The 17165-nt window shown below is 42.1% G+C and overlaps 1 protein-coding gene across 4 annotated transcripts in view; it reads right to left on the bottom strand.

Moving 5' to 3' along the window:
- MAPKBP1 (mitogen-activated protein kinase binding protein 1) overlaps positions 1-17165 on the bottom strand; it is a 101359-nt gene that overhangs the window by 25617 nt on the left and 58577 nt on the right. For all 4 annotated transcript variants that reach the window (XM_058025474.1, XM_058025471.1, XM_058025473.1 and 1 more), the window contains exons 7-21: positions 15807-15944; positions 15011-15193; positions 14402-14419; positions 13702-13862; positions 13126-13315; positions 11997-12143; positions 10936-11120; positions 10734-10825; positions 10240-10365; positions 8531-8601; positions 7967-8088; positions 6990-7065; positions 4342-4453; positions 3716-3779; positions 536-661 (exon numbers count right to left, since the gene is read on the bottom strand). In XM_058025474.1, the coding sequence (XP_057881457.1) occupies positions 536-661; positions 3716-3779; positions 4342-4453; positions 6990-7065; positions 7967-8088; positions 8531-8601; positions 10240-10365; positions 10734-10825; positions 10936-11120; positions 11997-12143; positions 13126-13315; positions 13702-13862; positions 14402-14419; positions 15011-15193; positions 15807-15944 (1811 nt within the window). The remainder of the gene's footprint in view (positions 1-535; positions 662-3715; positions 3780-4341; positions 4454-6989; positions 7066-7966; positions 8089-8530; positions 8602-10239; positions 10366-10733; positions 10826-10935; positions 11121-11996; positions 12144-13125; positions 13316-13701; positions 13863-14401; positions 14420-15010; positions 15194-15806; positions 15945-17165) is intronic.

Below are 17165 nucleotides of genomic sequence, written 5' to 3' on the forward strand. Positions count from 1 at the left end.
TTATTTTAGCTGAGTTTTTCACAGCCTCCAGAAAATAGTTAACAAAGAAACAGCAAAAGTGTAAGGACTTTTTTAGAATTATGATCAACATAGTCAACTCATAGAGCTCACAGCTATACTTCAGTACTGACACCACAGAAAACAGCTTTCAAGTTGCATTCAGCTTTGATCTAAACAACCCTTACTCATGAAGGATCACAGCTTCCCTGCTGGAATTCTGTGTACCATCCTCAGTATTCCTAGGTGAAGTGCTTAATAAAATTTCTGACCACATCATTAAACTAAATTAAGACCCAAGAGGCATTGCATACATATTGCAATCAGTGAAGCACACTAAGTCTGTCTGGAAGATGCCAGTCTGGTTTCTATATCCAAAGAAGGGGGGTACAAAACCAAATTCAAAAGAGAAATAAGAGAACTTTTGGAAGAACACTATCAGTGAAGACAGACAAAACCTTACAGTTGAATCCCAGTGCCCCACTTTCACATTCCACCCTACACAGCCAGCCACCTGTTCTCAGTCTGCTCTGCTCACCTCATGAGTGCAGCTGCCTTGTGAGGAGGAGGCTTCTCTGCCTGCTTCCCTCTCTGCTTCATGTCCGACAGTCGCTGCCGCATGTTGATGGTCATCTCTGAGCTCAGACGCCAGATGAAGATGCAGCTGAAACAGAGAAAGGTGAGGCTGGGATCAAGGCTCAGCTCAGTTTATTGATACTAACTCCTACTGCAGAGACAAGCTCTCTTTGGCAGAGGCACACAGAAACAGTTTCACAGAAACTCAGTCCCATCACAAGCCTCATGATTAAAGGGTTAAACCTGCCTGTCAAAGCCTCCCTGTGAGCGAGAGCAACTGCAGAGATATTTACACAGACTCATCTCTGATCCTACACCTTTTTTGACTGTCTGACGAGCTGCTGAAGGAAATGCTGTCACAAGTCCCTCCGTGGTCAGCAGGATAAGTGGAGCCTACAGAGGTCCCTTGCATCCTCTAACAGTGGCTAAGCTGAAGTCTCTGACTGTCCCTACCCCCACAGTCAAGGCCTTCCTAATGCCCGCCATCCCAAGGAGTGTCTGTGCAGTATTAAGAGTTAAGCTCATGTGGAAGCAGCAGGGTGCTTCTAATATTTAACTTGGGACTCCCTACAGGACACTTGCACAGAATCTACACAGTCATTAGCTTGGCTGGTCAGAGCACAGTGCTAATAACACCTAGGCCATGGGTCCAATTCCTGTATGGGCCATTCATTTCAGAACTGGATTTGATGATCCTTGTGGGTCCCTTCCAAATCAGAATGTTCTGTGAAATATTCTGTGACATTTGACTAAATTTGGTCAGTGAACTCAAAAGCATTGGAGAAAAAGAAACCAACAATTTGGTCTCATTTTGTGAATTTCTTCAGAAATTCAGTTTAAAAAATATTCCTGATCACATTAAAGAATAATGTATCTCATCTTTAGCTATTAGAAAGTAAAATGACCAGCACTGTCTTTGAAATTTAAACTTAGTGCTAACTAATTCTTTTCATCTCAGTCATCTTTCCTGTCTAGCTGGGTATACCTACACTGATGTAGAAACAGAGATGGTGCTTAGGCTATCACTTATAAAATCTCGCATGCTACTTTGGAATCCAAAGAGGATTTAATTCAGTTCTTCAAGTCCCATCACAGAATCACAGAATCACAGAATTTTCAAGACTGGAAGAGACCTATAAGATCATCTAGTCCAGCCGTGCCAGTATACTCATGGGTACTCCAATACACAGAAGATTTTTCAATGACTGGCTTTTCCTTCTTTCTTGATAGCATGTAAACATTAATTTGCTTTGCCATTTTGAACAATGACCATGAACTTTGGTCTCCCTGACCTGAGGGAAAAGTTAAAAGTGCCAAGATCCTGAATACCTGAATCTTCATTTTTTTCTCTCTCACGAAAAAACAATTTAAAAGGTTTAAATTTCCATATCACACCAAAAAAACCCCATAATATCACCTTTGCAGTCTGTGGAAATTTTAAGGCAAAACTAAAAATTCCCTTCTTGTCCCCAGTGCTATGCTCAGGAGCATCACTCCCAGCTACTGAAATCACATACAGACACTTTGCATTGCCAGTGAACACACTCTCATCCTCCCACTGGAGCTGTTCAACCAGGAGAAAGGGGTGAGGCACTGTGTCTGGGAACCATGGCAACCCAAGACAGCCAGCTGTTTCCTCTCAGGGAGCAGCTCTCTCCAACTAACAGCAACCATAATCTGCTGCTGAAAAAATACTGAAACAGGGGAAACAGAATTCTAAAAGCAAATCTAGCTTGCTCATTATCCCACCCCCGCAGTTAGCAAACCTAGAGACAAGCAGCAAACAGCCCAAGCCTGTGAATACATTAGCATCCAACACAAACTCTGCCAAAGCAAGCACCCACCTCTCCTTTTGCTGGAGTTGGGGAGGGGATATTGTTTTGTTTTTTCTTACCTTGCATTACTTTCCTCACATGAATCTCACAGCCCTTGTGCCCTTTCTCATCCCTGCTTTTCTCTCTATTCTCAGCTCTACTCTTTGCACATACTGCTATGTGTGAACAGACTATGTTCACAGCAAACTTCTTCAGGAATCCTTTCCTCACTTCTCATCCACTTCCTTCATACCCTCAATGAAGAAAATGATCCTTTTGCTCATGAAAATGTCAACAAAAGAATGTCGCACTAAATCACAAGGACCACTGGGGACTTCAAACCTTCCATGTTTCTGGAATTTGTCAGAAGTTCACAACAAAAGGACTCTCTCTCTTACAACTTTTGTCCCTAATCTATTCAAACACATGAAAGAGGAAAACAAAATTATTTATTTATTACTGAAAGATAGAAACAACCAAGTGATGAAATATAAGGTGAAATATTGTATGTTCTTCAACCACTCACCCTCTAAAACACTCTTTCAATTCAATTGTGATTTATTAATTTGAAAAAAAAGAAAGAGAGAATCTGGGTTCCTCTGAACTTGCAATAGCATTCCAGGAGCCATCTTTATCAAAGGAAAAATTTTATTCAGTTCAGATGATTTAAGCATTCACTGATTCTAGAAACAGTGGCTCCACTCACCTGTACGATCATCATCATAGGCACGTATTCTCCCTTTTCCTTTGGGCTCTGTCTGGTGACTACTTAAGCTTTTAGTGAACTGATTTAGCTCACTTAATGTGCAGAAAACTCATCTAAGGGGAGTACTGATGTAGTGATCTGATTTAGCTGAATAAGGGGCCAGCTGCACCACTGCTGACTCAGGGGAGTGGGAAAAGGACCAAAAAGTGAGGACAGGACTGTCCCTTTTGCTGCTAAACAGACTCTTACACCTGGTGAAACCTAACCAACAGGAGTATTGCAAGAAAAACTTTTGGCACTACTAGCAAAAATAGCCCAAGATGCCTCTTATTACAGGCCTGAAGGCTGGTCAGGAAACAGGTCACATGTCTGTCTCCTTTCCAGCACAGTATTTACTCCCAGAAAAGGGAAATACTTCACATGGGTCCCATTCCATGAAATGATAGCATAAGCTCTGTGAGTTTTGCCAACACCACACATTCAGGATTCAGAAAGCTCTGAGATTTATTTGGAATTCATAAAACACCTCTGAAAAACAAAAAAAATCTACCTTTCCTAAGGACACGTTACATTTAGTATGATATGGCATAAGCCAGTACCATGAACAAGCAAAACTTCTTACCTGTCACCAGAAACAGAGATCAGATGTTTGCAGTCATTACTGAATTTCATCCCAGTTACAATCTCTGTGAGAAATAAAGCACAAAAACCAATCTTCCCTGAATTATTCAAATGGACAGAAGAGATAATTAGCCAAATAGCCTGTCTGCACTCAGTAATTCACACTTCACAGATTAATATGTCCCAATTACCATAACCATTTAACCAAGAATCTAGGCTTGACATGGAAGAGGTACTCCATGGCAAAACATCCATGAAGACTGAATTCTCTGTTTCCCTATAATAGAACAGCTCCTGCATGGTAGGAGCTGAGGGCATATCATAATAAAACTAAATATACACTGAAAAAAACCCACAGACTACTTTATAGGCTATTAGAAAAACTGTGTAGATAAATACATGACTTGACAAGTGGGAATGTGTGTGTGTGCGCTTGTGTGCAAAATGCAAATATTGAACTTGCAATAAAATATTACAACTTCATCCAACTACAATCTATTCAAAAATACCCATTAGGTAAACTTTTCGTGGGGAGAAATCTTCAGAAAGCTAGTATCAGACTAGTATCAGACCCCACTATACAGTCATCAGCAGAAAAAAATACTTCCAGACATTTATAAGCCTTACCTGAGTGCCCATACATGGTTGCAACACACTCGCCAGAATAGAAATCAAAGATGGAGAGGTTCTTGTCAGAACAACTGGTTGCAATATAAAGACCAGAAGGATCTGTTTGCACCTGGTTTAGGAGACCAGAGGAATGCAAAGATCTGGTGAGAAACTAACTTCAAACTACATAAAAATAGTTCAGAGTACCCAAGACAGTCAGACTAAAATGCAAGTAGCCCCCACAGGAGTCCAGTTGAGTACCAGCCTATCCAGTATCCCAGGACAAATCTTCGACCTGACCAGACTTTTAAGACTATCTCCAACCTAATCAGAGACTGAAGGCACTTAAATTAAATGCCTTCATGACTGCGAAGGTATTGCCACCAATGGACAGATTTCTACTCCTCTCCTACTTTTTTTTAACCATTGGGGTCTTACTTTCTTCTATGTTAAGATCAAAACAAAACAACAAGAAACTCCCACCCCAAAACACACACACCATAAAAAAAGAAAAATCATCAGAGATGACAGAGTTAAGGGAAATATTAAAGGATTTGAGTCTTTGGGAGTGAAAGCAAAAAAGAACTCAACGCTGCCAAGAAACTGTCTTTGATAATGATGCTGTCACATCTCCAGTATTTGCAATTTCCATTTTTCAGCTACTTTGTTTGTTGTTTGTTTCTTCATGTGCACTATTTGTTGCTTTATCTTGGATCAAGTATAAAATCCCCTGAAAAAGCCTCACCAGATCTAAAGCAGCACTACACAGCAAATACAGTTACTGTCACCAATTTAGAGAATTTTAAGGAATTGAGAGGATAAACTCTTTTTTCAAAGGAGACATGGTATTTAAATAATGGTAATTCTTTTGGTTTGTTATGGCTCTTGTTAAGGCTCTTTTGGTTTGTTATGTTTATTTTGTTGATGTTTGCTTCCAGTGTCACTGTTTGAGTTCTGCTCATTAAATTGCAATGTGTACTATGATCTCAGAATAACATGCCAAGAAAGTTTAAATTCCAGAGACAACCATAATCCCTTGGTTACATAATTGTCTTAAAAATGAGCAAAGCAACAGTAAAAGTAATTGAGATTCCCCACTTGAGATACACATTAAAAGAAAAACCCACAAAAAAACATAAAGGATATTAAGAACAAAAAATTCAGCTCCCAGAACATTTCATGGTTTTTTGTCTGAGAAAAATCTAATCAAGCACCTAAGCTTATCAGCAGTTTAAAGTGCAGCATCAGTTTTTCATTTTCTTTGCTCTGGCTTACAAAAAATTTGTGGGAATTATAATAGGCAAAGAGAAAGATCTTTCTCTGTAAAACAGAAGAGCTGACACTGAACAAAACTTTGTTTCCCCCTTCCCTTTTTACCCAGTTGTTTACACCTATCAATAGTTTCACCTAGAAGGGAGCTACAAATATCATCTACTCCTGCCTGACCCATTCAGAGTTGACCAAAGATTCATCAAGATTAGTCTCCTCCATAAGGGCCACATGTTTAAAGTTTGTTATTAAATGCACTGATCAAATGCATCTTCAACACTGTCAGGCTTGGAGTATTGACCACCTCTCCAGGACTCCTGTTCCAGTGTTTGACCATACGCTCAGTAAAGAAATGCCTCCTAATGTCCCTGGTGCAGCTTTGAACCATTCCCACACATCCTGTCACCAGATCCCAGGGAGAAGCACTCAGTACCTCCCCCTGTGTGTCCTCTCCTCAGAAATCTGTAGAGAACAATGCAGTCACCCTTCAGCCTCTTCCTCTCCAAACTAGATAAGCCCTAAATCCTCAGCTGCTCCTCATAGGACATTCCTTCCAGTCCCTATTACTGCTGACCTGTGCAGCAGTAGAAAATTATCAGTGAAAAAAAATATAATGAAGAAGCTTGTTTGGCAACTTTAGACATATTTTGATTTTGTCAGCTGGCTTTCCCCCTTTATAGACAAGAATGCAGTTCTTCCATTCCACTGTGAATCTCAAACACACCTGATTTACCAAGGTAAGCCTAGAATAGTGGCAGAAGCAGGTATGCTACCCTGGCCCAAGGCCTGGACGCACTCGGCAGGAAGGAAACTTGAACAGACTCTCCCTAAGCAGTACCATGCTTGTCCAGAACTCTAAGACTCCGGCTTTTCAGGCCCAACACTATTTTATTTTATCAACTCAAACAGTTTCCCTTGTATTTGTCCTCTGAAATCCACTTCACAAACACTGATCAACAGGTATTTCCACTTTAAAAATCCTAACAAAACCAGTCAAGAAAACCAGAATGAGCTCTCTGGAGCAGAAAGCAAAGGATTAAATTAAAAGGATTAAATCATCTCCTGACAGATATTGGTGCAGTTCTACTTGTTTTTACAGCACAGTCCTGTGACTCACTTCAGAAACAGGACAGAGAGAAAAATCAAAAATCAACTTCAGCATGCATTGACTCTCTTCCTGTTTTAACCTGATGAAACCCAAATATATTACCAGCCCTTAAGGGTGGAAGTAGGAGGAAGCAGCAGCAGGGTAAAGGACAAAGTATGGAGCAAGAAAAAAAAAGAAATAAAAAGAAAAAAGAAATTACTGTACTCTGACTTGTATTTCATTTTCTTGTCCCTGAGCTGCATTCAGAAAAGCTGAAAATTGAAAAAGGAAAGAAAAGAAAACAGCTTACTTTGATAAGGGTGCCATCTTCACCTTGGGATCCCTTGTAAAGCTTCTTCTGCTTCCCACTGCTTATGTTGAAAACCCTGAGGGGATGACATAAGATAACATGGCTCACTGTGCCCAGGTACTACTCTGGGGCTGCTGGCACCAGGATTCTTTTCTCTCCCTGTTCCTCATTCCATATAAAATACAGGAAATGAGGCCAAACTACAGGAAGTGGAGAAATTATCTCCATGAAATATTATCACCAGTCATTTAAATGGTTCAAGAAATAACCCCAAAAGTAATGCAAAGGCAGATTATCTGAATTAAAATCGAGGCTTATTCTCAAGCCAATAAACAATCAGTCCTCACTGCTGTAAAAATACCTGGGCTCCTTCATACTAGAGCAAAGGATTAAGAGAGCAAGACACTTTATGCTAGAATACAAAACCAAATTACACCCAGTAGTGATATTTAGCTATGACCAAAACTCTTAACATGTGACACAGCTACAATACGAGGAGACACACAACCACAGAGAGACTCCTTTGCTTTCAAGCAGACAGATTGGAGAAATGGATAGAAATAGAGAATGGGCTCCACTTGTTCAATGACAGTCACATCTATTTCTGTTTTAGGCTCCCACAGTCCCAGGTATTCCACGGGATCCCACAGCTGTTCACTAAGTACCTTCAAAACCAAAAATTACCACAGTGCAGAAGTTTTTGCCCCACAGTTCAATGATGTGCCAAGGAAGGCACACTTGCTCCCCCAGTAGAAAGCCTTTGCTCTTCAGAGCAACCCAGTGAGAAGCCACAAGTCCCATGGGAATTGCACACATACAAAGCTCTTTATCAGTGAGAGGAAAGGCAGAGTTCAGCCTCACAGTGCCTCAGATCTGTCTGAAAATGCTGTAACAAAGAACTTAGAGGAATAATGATGGATATGGGGTTGCTTCATTTATGACTGGAAAAATATTTTCAAGTTGAGAAGGAAACTAACCTGATGTTCCGATCCTGGCATCCAATAGCTGCATATTTCCAGCTGGGGTCCACATCCATGTCATAAAGTGTGGTCTTCCTAACAATGTGATGTGTTCGGGTAAACTGGACCCCTTCTCCTGTCTAAACATATGGGTAACAACTGTGTCAAAATCAAGTTGTTAATACATTATTAAAAGCAAGTAAATACAGGTGAGTCTTCTCACAAATGCAGCACAAAACAATCCTTCCCAGGGAGCTGCTGGGAGCAGCTGGGACTGGAGGCACAAGGAAGGCTTCCCATGAGCCCATTCTCTTTCACCAGTTTTCACAATAGCATTGGCAGTGAAGGAAAAGCAGATATCCTAGCAGGTCTCTATTTCTGCTGTGAGAGGTCAGGCTGGGAGTAGCTGCATGCTACACAGAACTGTTTGTCTGAATGCAATCTCTTCCATCGAGTTAGTGAGAGGCACTGAGGCTGAAAGAGCAACAAGCTCCTACAGAAACTCTGATATCATTCTTTGAAGTAACTCCTTTGTGGAGAGGTTATAAATTAGAAGTGTACAAAAAGGTGTGATAAGGTTACCTTCTGCGCAGTGCGGAAATAGATGCTCTTGTCTGCCCCACAGCTTATCATCCGCACTTTCCCGTCGTTGGCTGGAATAAAGAGGCAGGAGACAAAAGATAAACACATATACAAGGTGCAGGAAATGTTTGAATTTGTACCAGTGCTCATTTATTCTGGTCCTGATTAGCTAAGACTGACTCTTCCCCAAGCAGCAAAACAGAAATCCCTTCTCAGGAATAGAATTTGTCTTTCATGCTCAGAGAGCACGAGGCTCCAACACAGAGGCTTTTCAGAACAGATTAGGATGTAATTCTGTCTTCTCCCTCACCAACATGCTCATATCTCTGTGTGCCACAGCACTCTGGCAACATGGCACACTGACACTCAGTAGAAGCTGAAAACAGGTAGTAGGCACTCTTCAGACCTGGACACATCTTTCTTGCTGCCCTTTCTTACTGCAAGATCAGGCTTCCCTTCTTCCCTTAGGACTCTTCCATTACGAAGCAGCTCCTTCAGCAAAGCAACACCTAATAAAACTCCAAGTAATGACAATGCATCCAACACCACACAAGTCCTTGAACTACACCCACTTAGAGCATGCCAGCACTTGGCTCATAGACCAGCATAAAGGCCATAGCTGCCAGGCCTTGAGCCCACTTCCCTCATCTTGTGGGAGTTCAGCTGGCTGCATTCAAGGCCAGCTCACTGATAAGACAGATCTGTCAGAGAAACTGCTGCTGAACTTGGAGATCCTCCAGAAAAAAAAAAAAAACTTGAAAAAGCCACACAGTTGCTTTGGGGAGCCCCTGCTTCAGTGAGTCCCTTCACCTGGGAGTGGTTTTCAAGCTGAGTTCTCATCCTTGAGTCCCAACTGAGCTACACTGCAGCAGCACTGCAGCCACAGTTGTGCCTGGACATGCACCAAAGTCTGACCCAATCCATGGACTCACCTTCCTGATCTGAACTCCATCTTGCCCTGCTATTATGGACTTGCCTGGCAGGCACTGAACTATAGCTTGACCCTGACCACTCCAGACTGATCAAGAACTTGAATTGCTTGAATCCATGGTCTGTCTTATCACTATGGATTCGCCTGGTGACCTGGACTACTGGCTGTATCTAGACTTGATCTGTTCCTGTTCATGTCCTGTGGTACTTTCCCACAGCCAGTGGAAAAGGCCACTACCTTTGCCTGCTTTCCTGTCCCCCATAGCTACTGCCTTTCCCTGGCAGAGCAGCCAGCTCTTGCTGTTCTGACTGGTATTTGACCATTGGCAGCAACTGAGTCTGGGGATAAAATGTGCTCCATTACCAGGAATGCAAAGTCTTACAGTGGCTTACAATCACAAATGTACTTTACCCAAAACTTATTTTTTGTGTGTGTTTTGCGTGATTTTTTTTGAACAATGACTGTTCAGAGTTCTCCTAAATTAGTTCTCTCTGAAATTAGTAAGTGGGAATAAATCATTACAGAAAACAGTTTTCCAAAGAAGTTATGAGGAAAGGTTCTCTTAGGAGGGAGGAAGGAGAGGAAATTAAAGCAAAACCAGAAAAGAAGGCAAGTATCACCTTCTGTTAAGACTGCAGCTAAAAAAGATGACCAAAACCAACACAGCTGCAGCTTCAAATTGACCTAGTCCAGTAGATAAAAGCAGATAAAATTACAGCCATAAGGGGACAATAGCAGTGCTCAAATCCAGCTTTGGTGGGAGGCCTTGATATGCTACCTGCAAATTTCACTGCAGTGATGGAAGAAGAATGTTCATCCAGGGTTTGCTGCAGGCTATAGTCCTTCCCAGCATCCAAGACATGAATCAATCTATCCCGACTGGCTGAAGCTAAGAGCTTTAAACCTGTTAGAAATTGAAAAAGACTGCAAGATCATGACTTTAAAAGTCATTTTTAAAACAGCTTCCCAAGTCTTCTTGGAGACAAAAAAATTATACTTCAGCTAACTGCATATATGGACACAAAGCAATACACCTGAATTTTGCATTACAATAATAAACAGAACAAGCTGCAATCTCAACATAAAATATTCCAAAAAGAGTAAGAGAAAGAAGACTTTTTCAAAGCCTGGCTCTACTAGCCCAATACCTGAAGCCTCATTTGAAATCCATGAGTAGTTCAGCATGACAATTCTAACATATCATGGTTGGACATTCTGACTTGCTCAACATTACATTCATAGGCAAAGGGGAAGCAGCTCAATTGCATTTACCTGTGTCAGGTTTGGAGTATTCCAGACATAGGATCTCTGAGTCATGGGCTTCCACCTTCAGCATTTCCTTCAGAGACTGCAACTCATATATTCTAGGATATAACATGGCTCATTTCAGTATGTTTAATAAAATTAGCAAGACCTGGTTATTTTCTCATGCCTGACCAGTCTGCAATCTGCATTAGAAGCTTTATGGGATTACCTGAGAGTGCCTATCCTGTCCCCTGAGGCCAGGTGCTCCCCGCTGGGACTCACACAGACAGTGCGTATCCCCACCTTTGTATCCAGCACTTGTGCATCAGCTTTGTCTGCACTTCCTGCTGAGTTGTAATCAGTGTCCAGAAGTACCTGAGTGTTGTCATCTACATAGATGATTTTCATCAAGTCCTGGGGACACAATACATCCAGAAATATTTATTAGTTAGAAAATATTAAAGCAAAGCATCTGCCTTAGAAATTGAGCTCCTAGCCAACATAAACATTTCATTGGCAACAATGCTGTAATTGGTAGCACCTTTTAGTTAGGAGCAAGCACTAAGCCCCTACAGATTGTAGGATGAAAGTTTCACAGTTGTCTCACAATCACCCCTTTCTAAAGATTCAAGCTAGAAACTAGCAGCATCTCCTTTGCTACTGATAAACTCTGGGATTAGTGATTACAAGATATTAGGGCACACAGCAGGAGTAGAAAAAACTTCTAGTGATTATCTAAGTCAGCAGTCTGAGTACTGACAGAAAAAGCAATTTTTTCCACCTGATTCCTGAGGTCAGAGCTGCTGTGTCCAGAAATCTTCCAACTCAGATGAGAACATAAGCTCATGTCACTGCTCTGTATGATTAGCCTCCCTCTTATATAGATGAAGTGAGTGCAAAGTTTTACATTCAATTTTCCAAACCTCCGCTTCATTTAATTCACTTTTTCCAGACAAATCTTATAAGTGGTTATACATCTCAGAGATGCAGAGAAAGAGAACCAGCTCTCCTGAAACATATGGCCCTTATGGAAAAGACTAAGCTTGATGAATCTTTGGGTGGTTTATGAAAACAGCAATAATCCCCAGGACCATTTCAGACAACCTGTCCTTCCGCCCAGTACTCCTTTTGTGTTTCTTTAGTTTCATACATTTAACCAGATTTGTGTTCAGTTTACAGAAACCTAGGTTGACTTGGAGATACAAAAAAATTTAGGCCTTAACTTGGGAATCTGTGTGTGAAGAAGAGCAACCCCAAGGACAAGGAGGTGATCCAAACCTAGGATCTTACATTGCTGAGGATGTTGCGATGCAGGGCTGTGCCGTGGATGTTGGAGCTTTCAGTGTTCCACAGACGAATGGTGTTGTCAGAGGAGCAGGTGATGAAGGAACCAGGGGGGAGGCAGGGCTGATTGTTGTCCTTCACCTCTGGATACATCTAAGGGCAAGTAAAATCAACCCCTGAATAATATTGCCTGGCATCTGGCACCCTAGGCACTGGTAGCAAGTTTCAAAACAAAATGAGACAAAAGGGGTGTCCTCTCTGTTTTCTAAAGGTGAAAGCCAGACAGTTCTGACAAAAACCTATTTGCAGACCAGAGCTTCATACTGACTTCAAACAAATGTTCCCTGAGCTTCCCTCATCACAGAAAACCTCTTAAGAGGCATGCAACAAACCAGTATCTTTTGTTTCTAATAGTTCAAAGAGAGCACCTCAAATCCCAAACAATGATCATGCAATAACCAACTTGCACTGTTGTTTCATCTACTACTGTCAGTTTATAATTCAGAAGAAAAGGGTGAGATGCAATTAATAAATAAAAACAGAGTTCTCAACTTCTTCCCATTTTCTTTCCACTTTCCCCTCTCCTAAACATTGTTAGACATATTTCAAGATATTAACAACTCCATTGTTTCCTATACTTCCTTTCCTTCCCTCTGAGGGAAAACCAACTAGACAGACTGCAAGATGACAGACACTTGAGAGGCTATTTACACATGTTCAGATAAATATGTTAAGAAGGACCAGAGTTCACTATTTTACCACTACTCCATGTTTTTGACTTAGAAGCAATTACTCACCACAGATCTCAAGCAGTTTTTTTGAGGTCAACAATACACTCTTGTGCGTTTTCTAAAAGGATGCTCTGTATTCAGGTTTGTTTAATTCTCCTCCCTCTCCCACCTCTCACCTTTTAATGGTGAGATTTTTTTTTTCCCAGTAGCACCACACATTTGGTCAGCCATTGCAGTGCAGCCAAAGAACTGTTCCCAGGCCCAGCAGCAAATGCACTAACCGCAGGTGAAAATCTGAGTCAATTCCCTCTACAGTCAGCATTTGCATTCAAATTTGGCAGCTCATCTGATGACCTTCTCAGCTGCAACTCCCAATCCAACACCTGTGTCTGCAGACAACATACCTCAATGTTCCACACACAGGAAGAGTGATACAAAGCAGAGTACACCTTGCCCACTTTCTTCGGATCTTTGACATCCCACACATACAGGCTGTGGTCATTGTACACACAGGAAAGCCACTGGTTGGTGGGGTCAAAGGTCAAGGCAATGGTGTCTGGATACTTCGCATCAGCCACACCAGAGAAAAGACGGCTGCACAAAGAGAGAACAACAGCCTGGTTAACTTGTGCTCTCCAGGAGCTGGGGCAATGCTCAAACAGGAGAGCTCAGATTCTCCCCGGGGCACTGTTGAGATGAACAAAGGCATCTATAGGTAGACAGAGTAGTTAGCCAGGAAGACCTGTCTCTTGAACAACAAAAGTCCCAAAAGAAGCCCCAAAGTCCCATGGCAAAAGTCTCTTCTTGCCATCCAACTGTAGTCCAGTCATACAGGGCAAGCCTGCAACAGCTCAGAGAGATCTGCAACAGACTGCCAACTTTAATCCATAAAAAGAGCATGCTCCAGATGGCAAAGGTCTGGGGAACAGTTCTAACCCCCACTAGCTTCCCTTGCTCCCTTGCATCCTTCTCCACAGTACCTGGCCTCAGTCACACTTGCGATGTCAGTTCCCAGGAAGTGTGGCTTTGGCAGAGTAGTGACAAAGTGAAGGTTCAGAGGGTTAAAAATCCGCACGGTGCCGTCAGCACAGCCACAGAAGATGTAGTCATGATTCACAGAGATGCAGTTTGCCACAGTGGTCTGAGGAGGACACAGCACAAGAGACAGCAAATGAGAAATGTGCTCTCATGTCAAAGGTCACCAGACAGACGTCAGGGAGAAGAGCGAATTGACAGACAAAGGAGTCATGGTCAGAAGAGCTGCGGTGAAGTCGAGCCCTGGGAGTAAATAGGCCCTAAAGGAAAAGCCTAAAAATCAATTTCTCCTTTCTGAAGAACTTTCCAGCCCAGGTCCACTGTAGATCCCAAACAGTTAGAAAAAAGCCCAATTTCTCTGCCACCCACTATGATGGGAGGCCAGCAGAGCTACATATTTGATCCAGCTGAGTCCTACTCTGAACACTGCTTTTATTTCTGTGACATTCAACAACACTGGCAGGCAAGCAGCACCTCACCCTGTACTAGCACACCAACACATTACCTGTCAGGAGGGAATAAGAAACAGAACAAAATGAATTTTCTTCCCCTCCCTTTGGGATCTGTACAAATGGCAGAAAATGGCACAAAATGGAGTGTGGTGAAAAGGGGATGAGTTCAATGCAAAAAGTTTTTTCAACTTACTGTGAAGCTGTCTGTATTCTGAGCGAGAGTGAAAGGCAGATTTTAGAGAGGAAAGGAAAGGAAAGAAAAGAAGAGGCATTTCACTTGAGTGAAAGCGTGGACAGACTTTTTCCCTTGATTTTAATACACAGGATCCTTGCAGGTGGGCACATTACATTCAATTGAAAGGAAAACATTGTGATCAAATTCTTAACTATGGGCAGGCCTGGTGGTTTAGAATAGACAAATCAACTAGCACCTTGGGAACCTGCATTTGAGATGCACAAGCCAAGTAAGACATTGCAGAGTGGATAGAAACCAGAATCCTTCTAAAATTCCTACTTGCCCCAGCCAAGCCAGGAGGGACCATACAGGAGTTGCCATAAGGACATTGCTTTGCCAGTAGAGCAGTCCCTGTAATGCTGGGGTGTGAGAATGAAAGAGGCTCAACAATCAGTAAAATCCCTTTGACAAGAAATAACACTATTCTTGCCCAGCCTTCCAGAGTAAATCACAGGGTTGCAGAAGCACAATTATTTTCACTGCTTGTGGTCAGCCTGTACCTCTGAGTGCCCTTATTATTTGTTTTTCCTGCTGTGCTTGAGCAGAATAGGAGGATGTAAAACTCACCCTCAGCTCCACCCACTTGTCTAGCAGCCTTTTTTCATTGAATTCACAGAGCAGGCCTGAGGATGTGATACAGAAAGTGCTGTCAGCTTTTTTGCCCCTTCCACAAGCCACGTCCGCAAAGAAGTTGTTCCTCAGTTCTCCAAGCAATCCTGAGCGACCCAGCAAGGGGACAGTGGCATTGACCTACCAACAGAAAACAGTTTGCTACAAATACAGCAAGGTACTTCAGGCAGACAGTGATTTTTTTAGACAATCAACCCCTGAGTGCTGAAGTGATTCAAAGAAAGAACTGTAAATAGCGTACAAGGAGAGGTTTTACTTGCTGCTCATGTTTACAACTGTTCATGAGCACACAGAAAAATCACCGTAGGTGGATTCTGCCTCCCAGAGAATAACACAACAGCTAAAACTGTTAAACACTTTGGCTGATGCTTCAAAATTACACTCACAACCTTTTGAGATGCTCATACCAATGTGAAAGAGCTCTCCCCACCTCTGTGCTCCAAGGAGTTAAATTACTGCAGCTCCTTCCCAGCTTATTTGTTCTTCAGTATATGTGACTACTAAAGAACAAGCATGCTGCTATGCAACTCCAGGACTGACATCCCTACATCAGTGCAAGACAAGCTTTTGGTGCTATCAGTCCATGACACTTCAGAGCCAGGCGTGGAAGGCTATCCTTGCATCCCAGAAAAATAAAAAATTTCCCACTTCCACAGCTCACTGGGGCAAAATCCACCCTGCTTTAAGACAAAAATGCCTATTTACAGGTTGGCCTTGATGCACTTTCTCTCACCTTGGAGGTTTTGCTGTCATCCAGGTACCAGAACTTGATATGTCGATTTCCAGCAGTGACAAAGTAACTGCAGTCCTCCGAGAATGACACTGCTGTCACCTTACTTGAGACTTTGTTGGCTGCCACTACGATGTTTTTCTGGAAACACAATTGTTTACATTGCTTAATTTCTTTGTTCAGAAGCAAAGGAAACTAATTTCAATTACAGGCACATATCCAGTACAAGCAGTGCAGCAGGGAAAAGATGAAACCAAAACTATTCCCCATTCACTTCCATATACAACCTCTTCAGCATTAGCTAGGAAAGTTGATTTGGCAGATAGTATAAATCACATTTATATTAAATGAATATTATTATACTCATATTTATTTTAATTCACATTTATATTAAAAATTCAAATTTATATTCACATTCCACATTAACTATGATCAAGAACAAATCAGCAGGCACTAGTGCCTGCAGAAGCTTGGTATGTGAGCCATGACAAACATGTGGGTTTCACAATCACCAGGAGCTCAGAGCAAACCCATTTCCCTTCCTAAACAGCAAATGCAGATGTAGGTCAGCACAAGAAAGAACTCCCCCAGCCCCCAGGCAGCAATGAGGCCATTGCACTCAAGATGAGAAAATGGTATTTTTCACAGAGAAAACTGTACTTGTTCTTCCATAAATTCTTCTTTCTCTTGAAACACATTGTACTTTATCAAGAGACTCGAAATACACAAAGACCATCCCTGTACTGGAAGTGAAAAAGCAAAATCTATTACACCTCAAATGTGCACCCCAAAATGGCAAAGTTTGGGAAAGGAGGAAAAAGACACAGGGACAGAAAACAGGATGGACACTGCTCAGGCAGAATGGTCAGGCAGCAACATCACACAGCACCATTGCTCAGTTTTCCTCTCCCTGCCTTTCCCCAGTTAGAAGTGAGAATAAACAAGTTTTCTGCTTTGTCTGTTGTGGATTTGCAAACATGCAGCACACAGCTGACAACAGTGCACCCCTTTTCATTCTTGCTGTGTTTCCTTTACCCTTCTTTTCAGGGATTCAGCTGCTCCCAGTCTTCCAGGCACAATGCCCTAGCACACAAACCACATCACTCCCAGGGCCCCACTGGACTGTGGGGAGAACTGAAGAAACCAGCACAAGGGGAATCTAGCCTGCTGCACCATCACCATGGAGGATCCCCCAGCCCAGAATGAAGGAAAGGCAGCAATTATCATAACTTCTTTCAAGACAGTGGACAGAGAAAAGGACCCTTGCAGACCTCAGTAACTGGATCATTGCTGTGGTCTTTATTTAGGGAAGCAAGGGAATCCTACAGACAACATGGATTTTCTTTCCCATCACAGTCAAAT

Source organism: Melospiza georgiana, chromosome 6 (genome assembly GCF_028018845.1).
Source record: "Melospiza georgiana isolate bMelGeo1 chromosome 6, bMelGeo1.pri, whole genome shotgun sequence".
In the NCBI taxonomy this organism is placed as follows: Eukaryota; Metazoa; Chordata; class Aves; order Passeriformes; family Passerellidae; genus Melospiza; species Melospiza georgiana.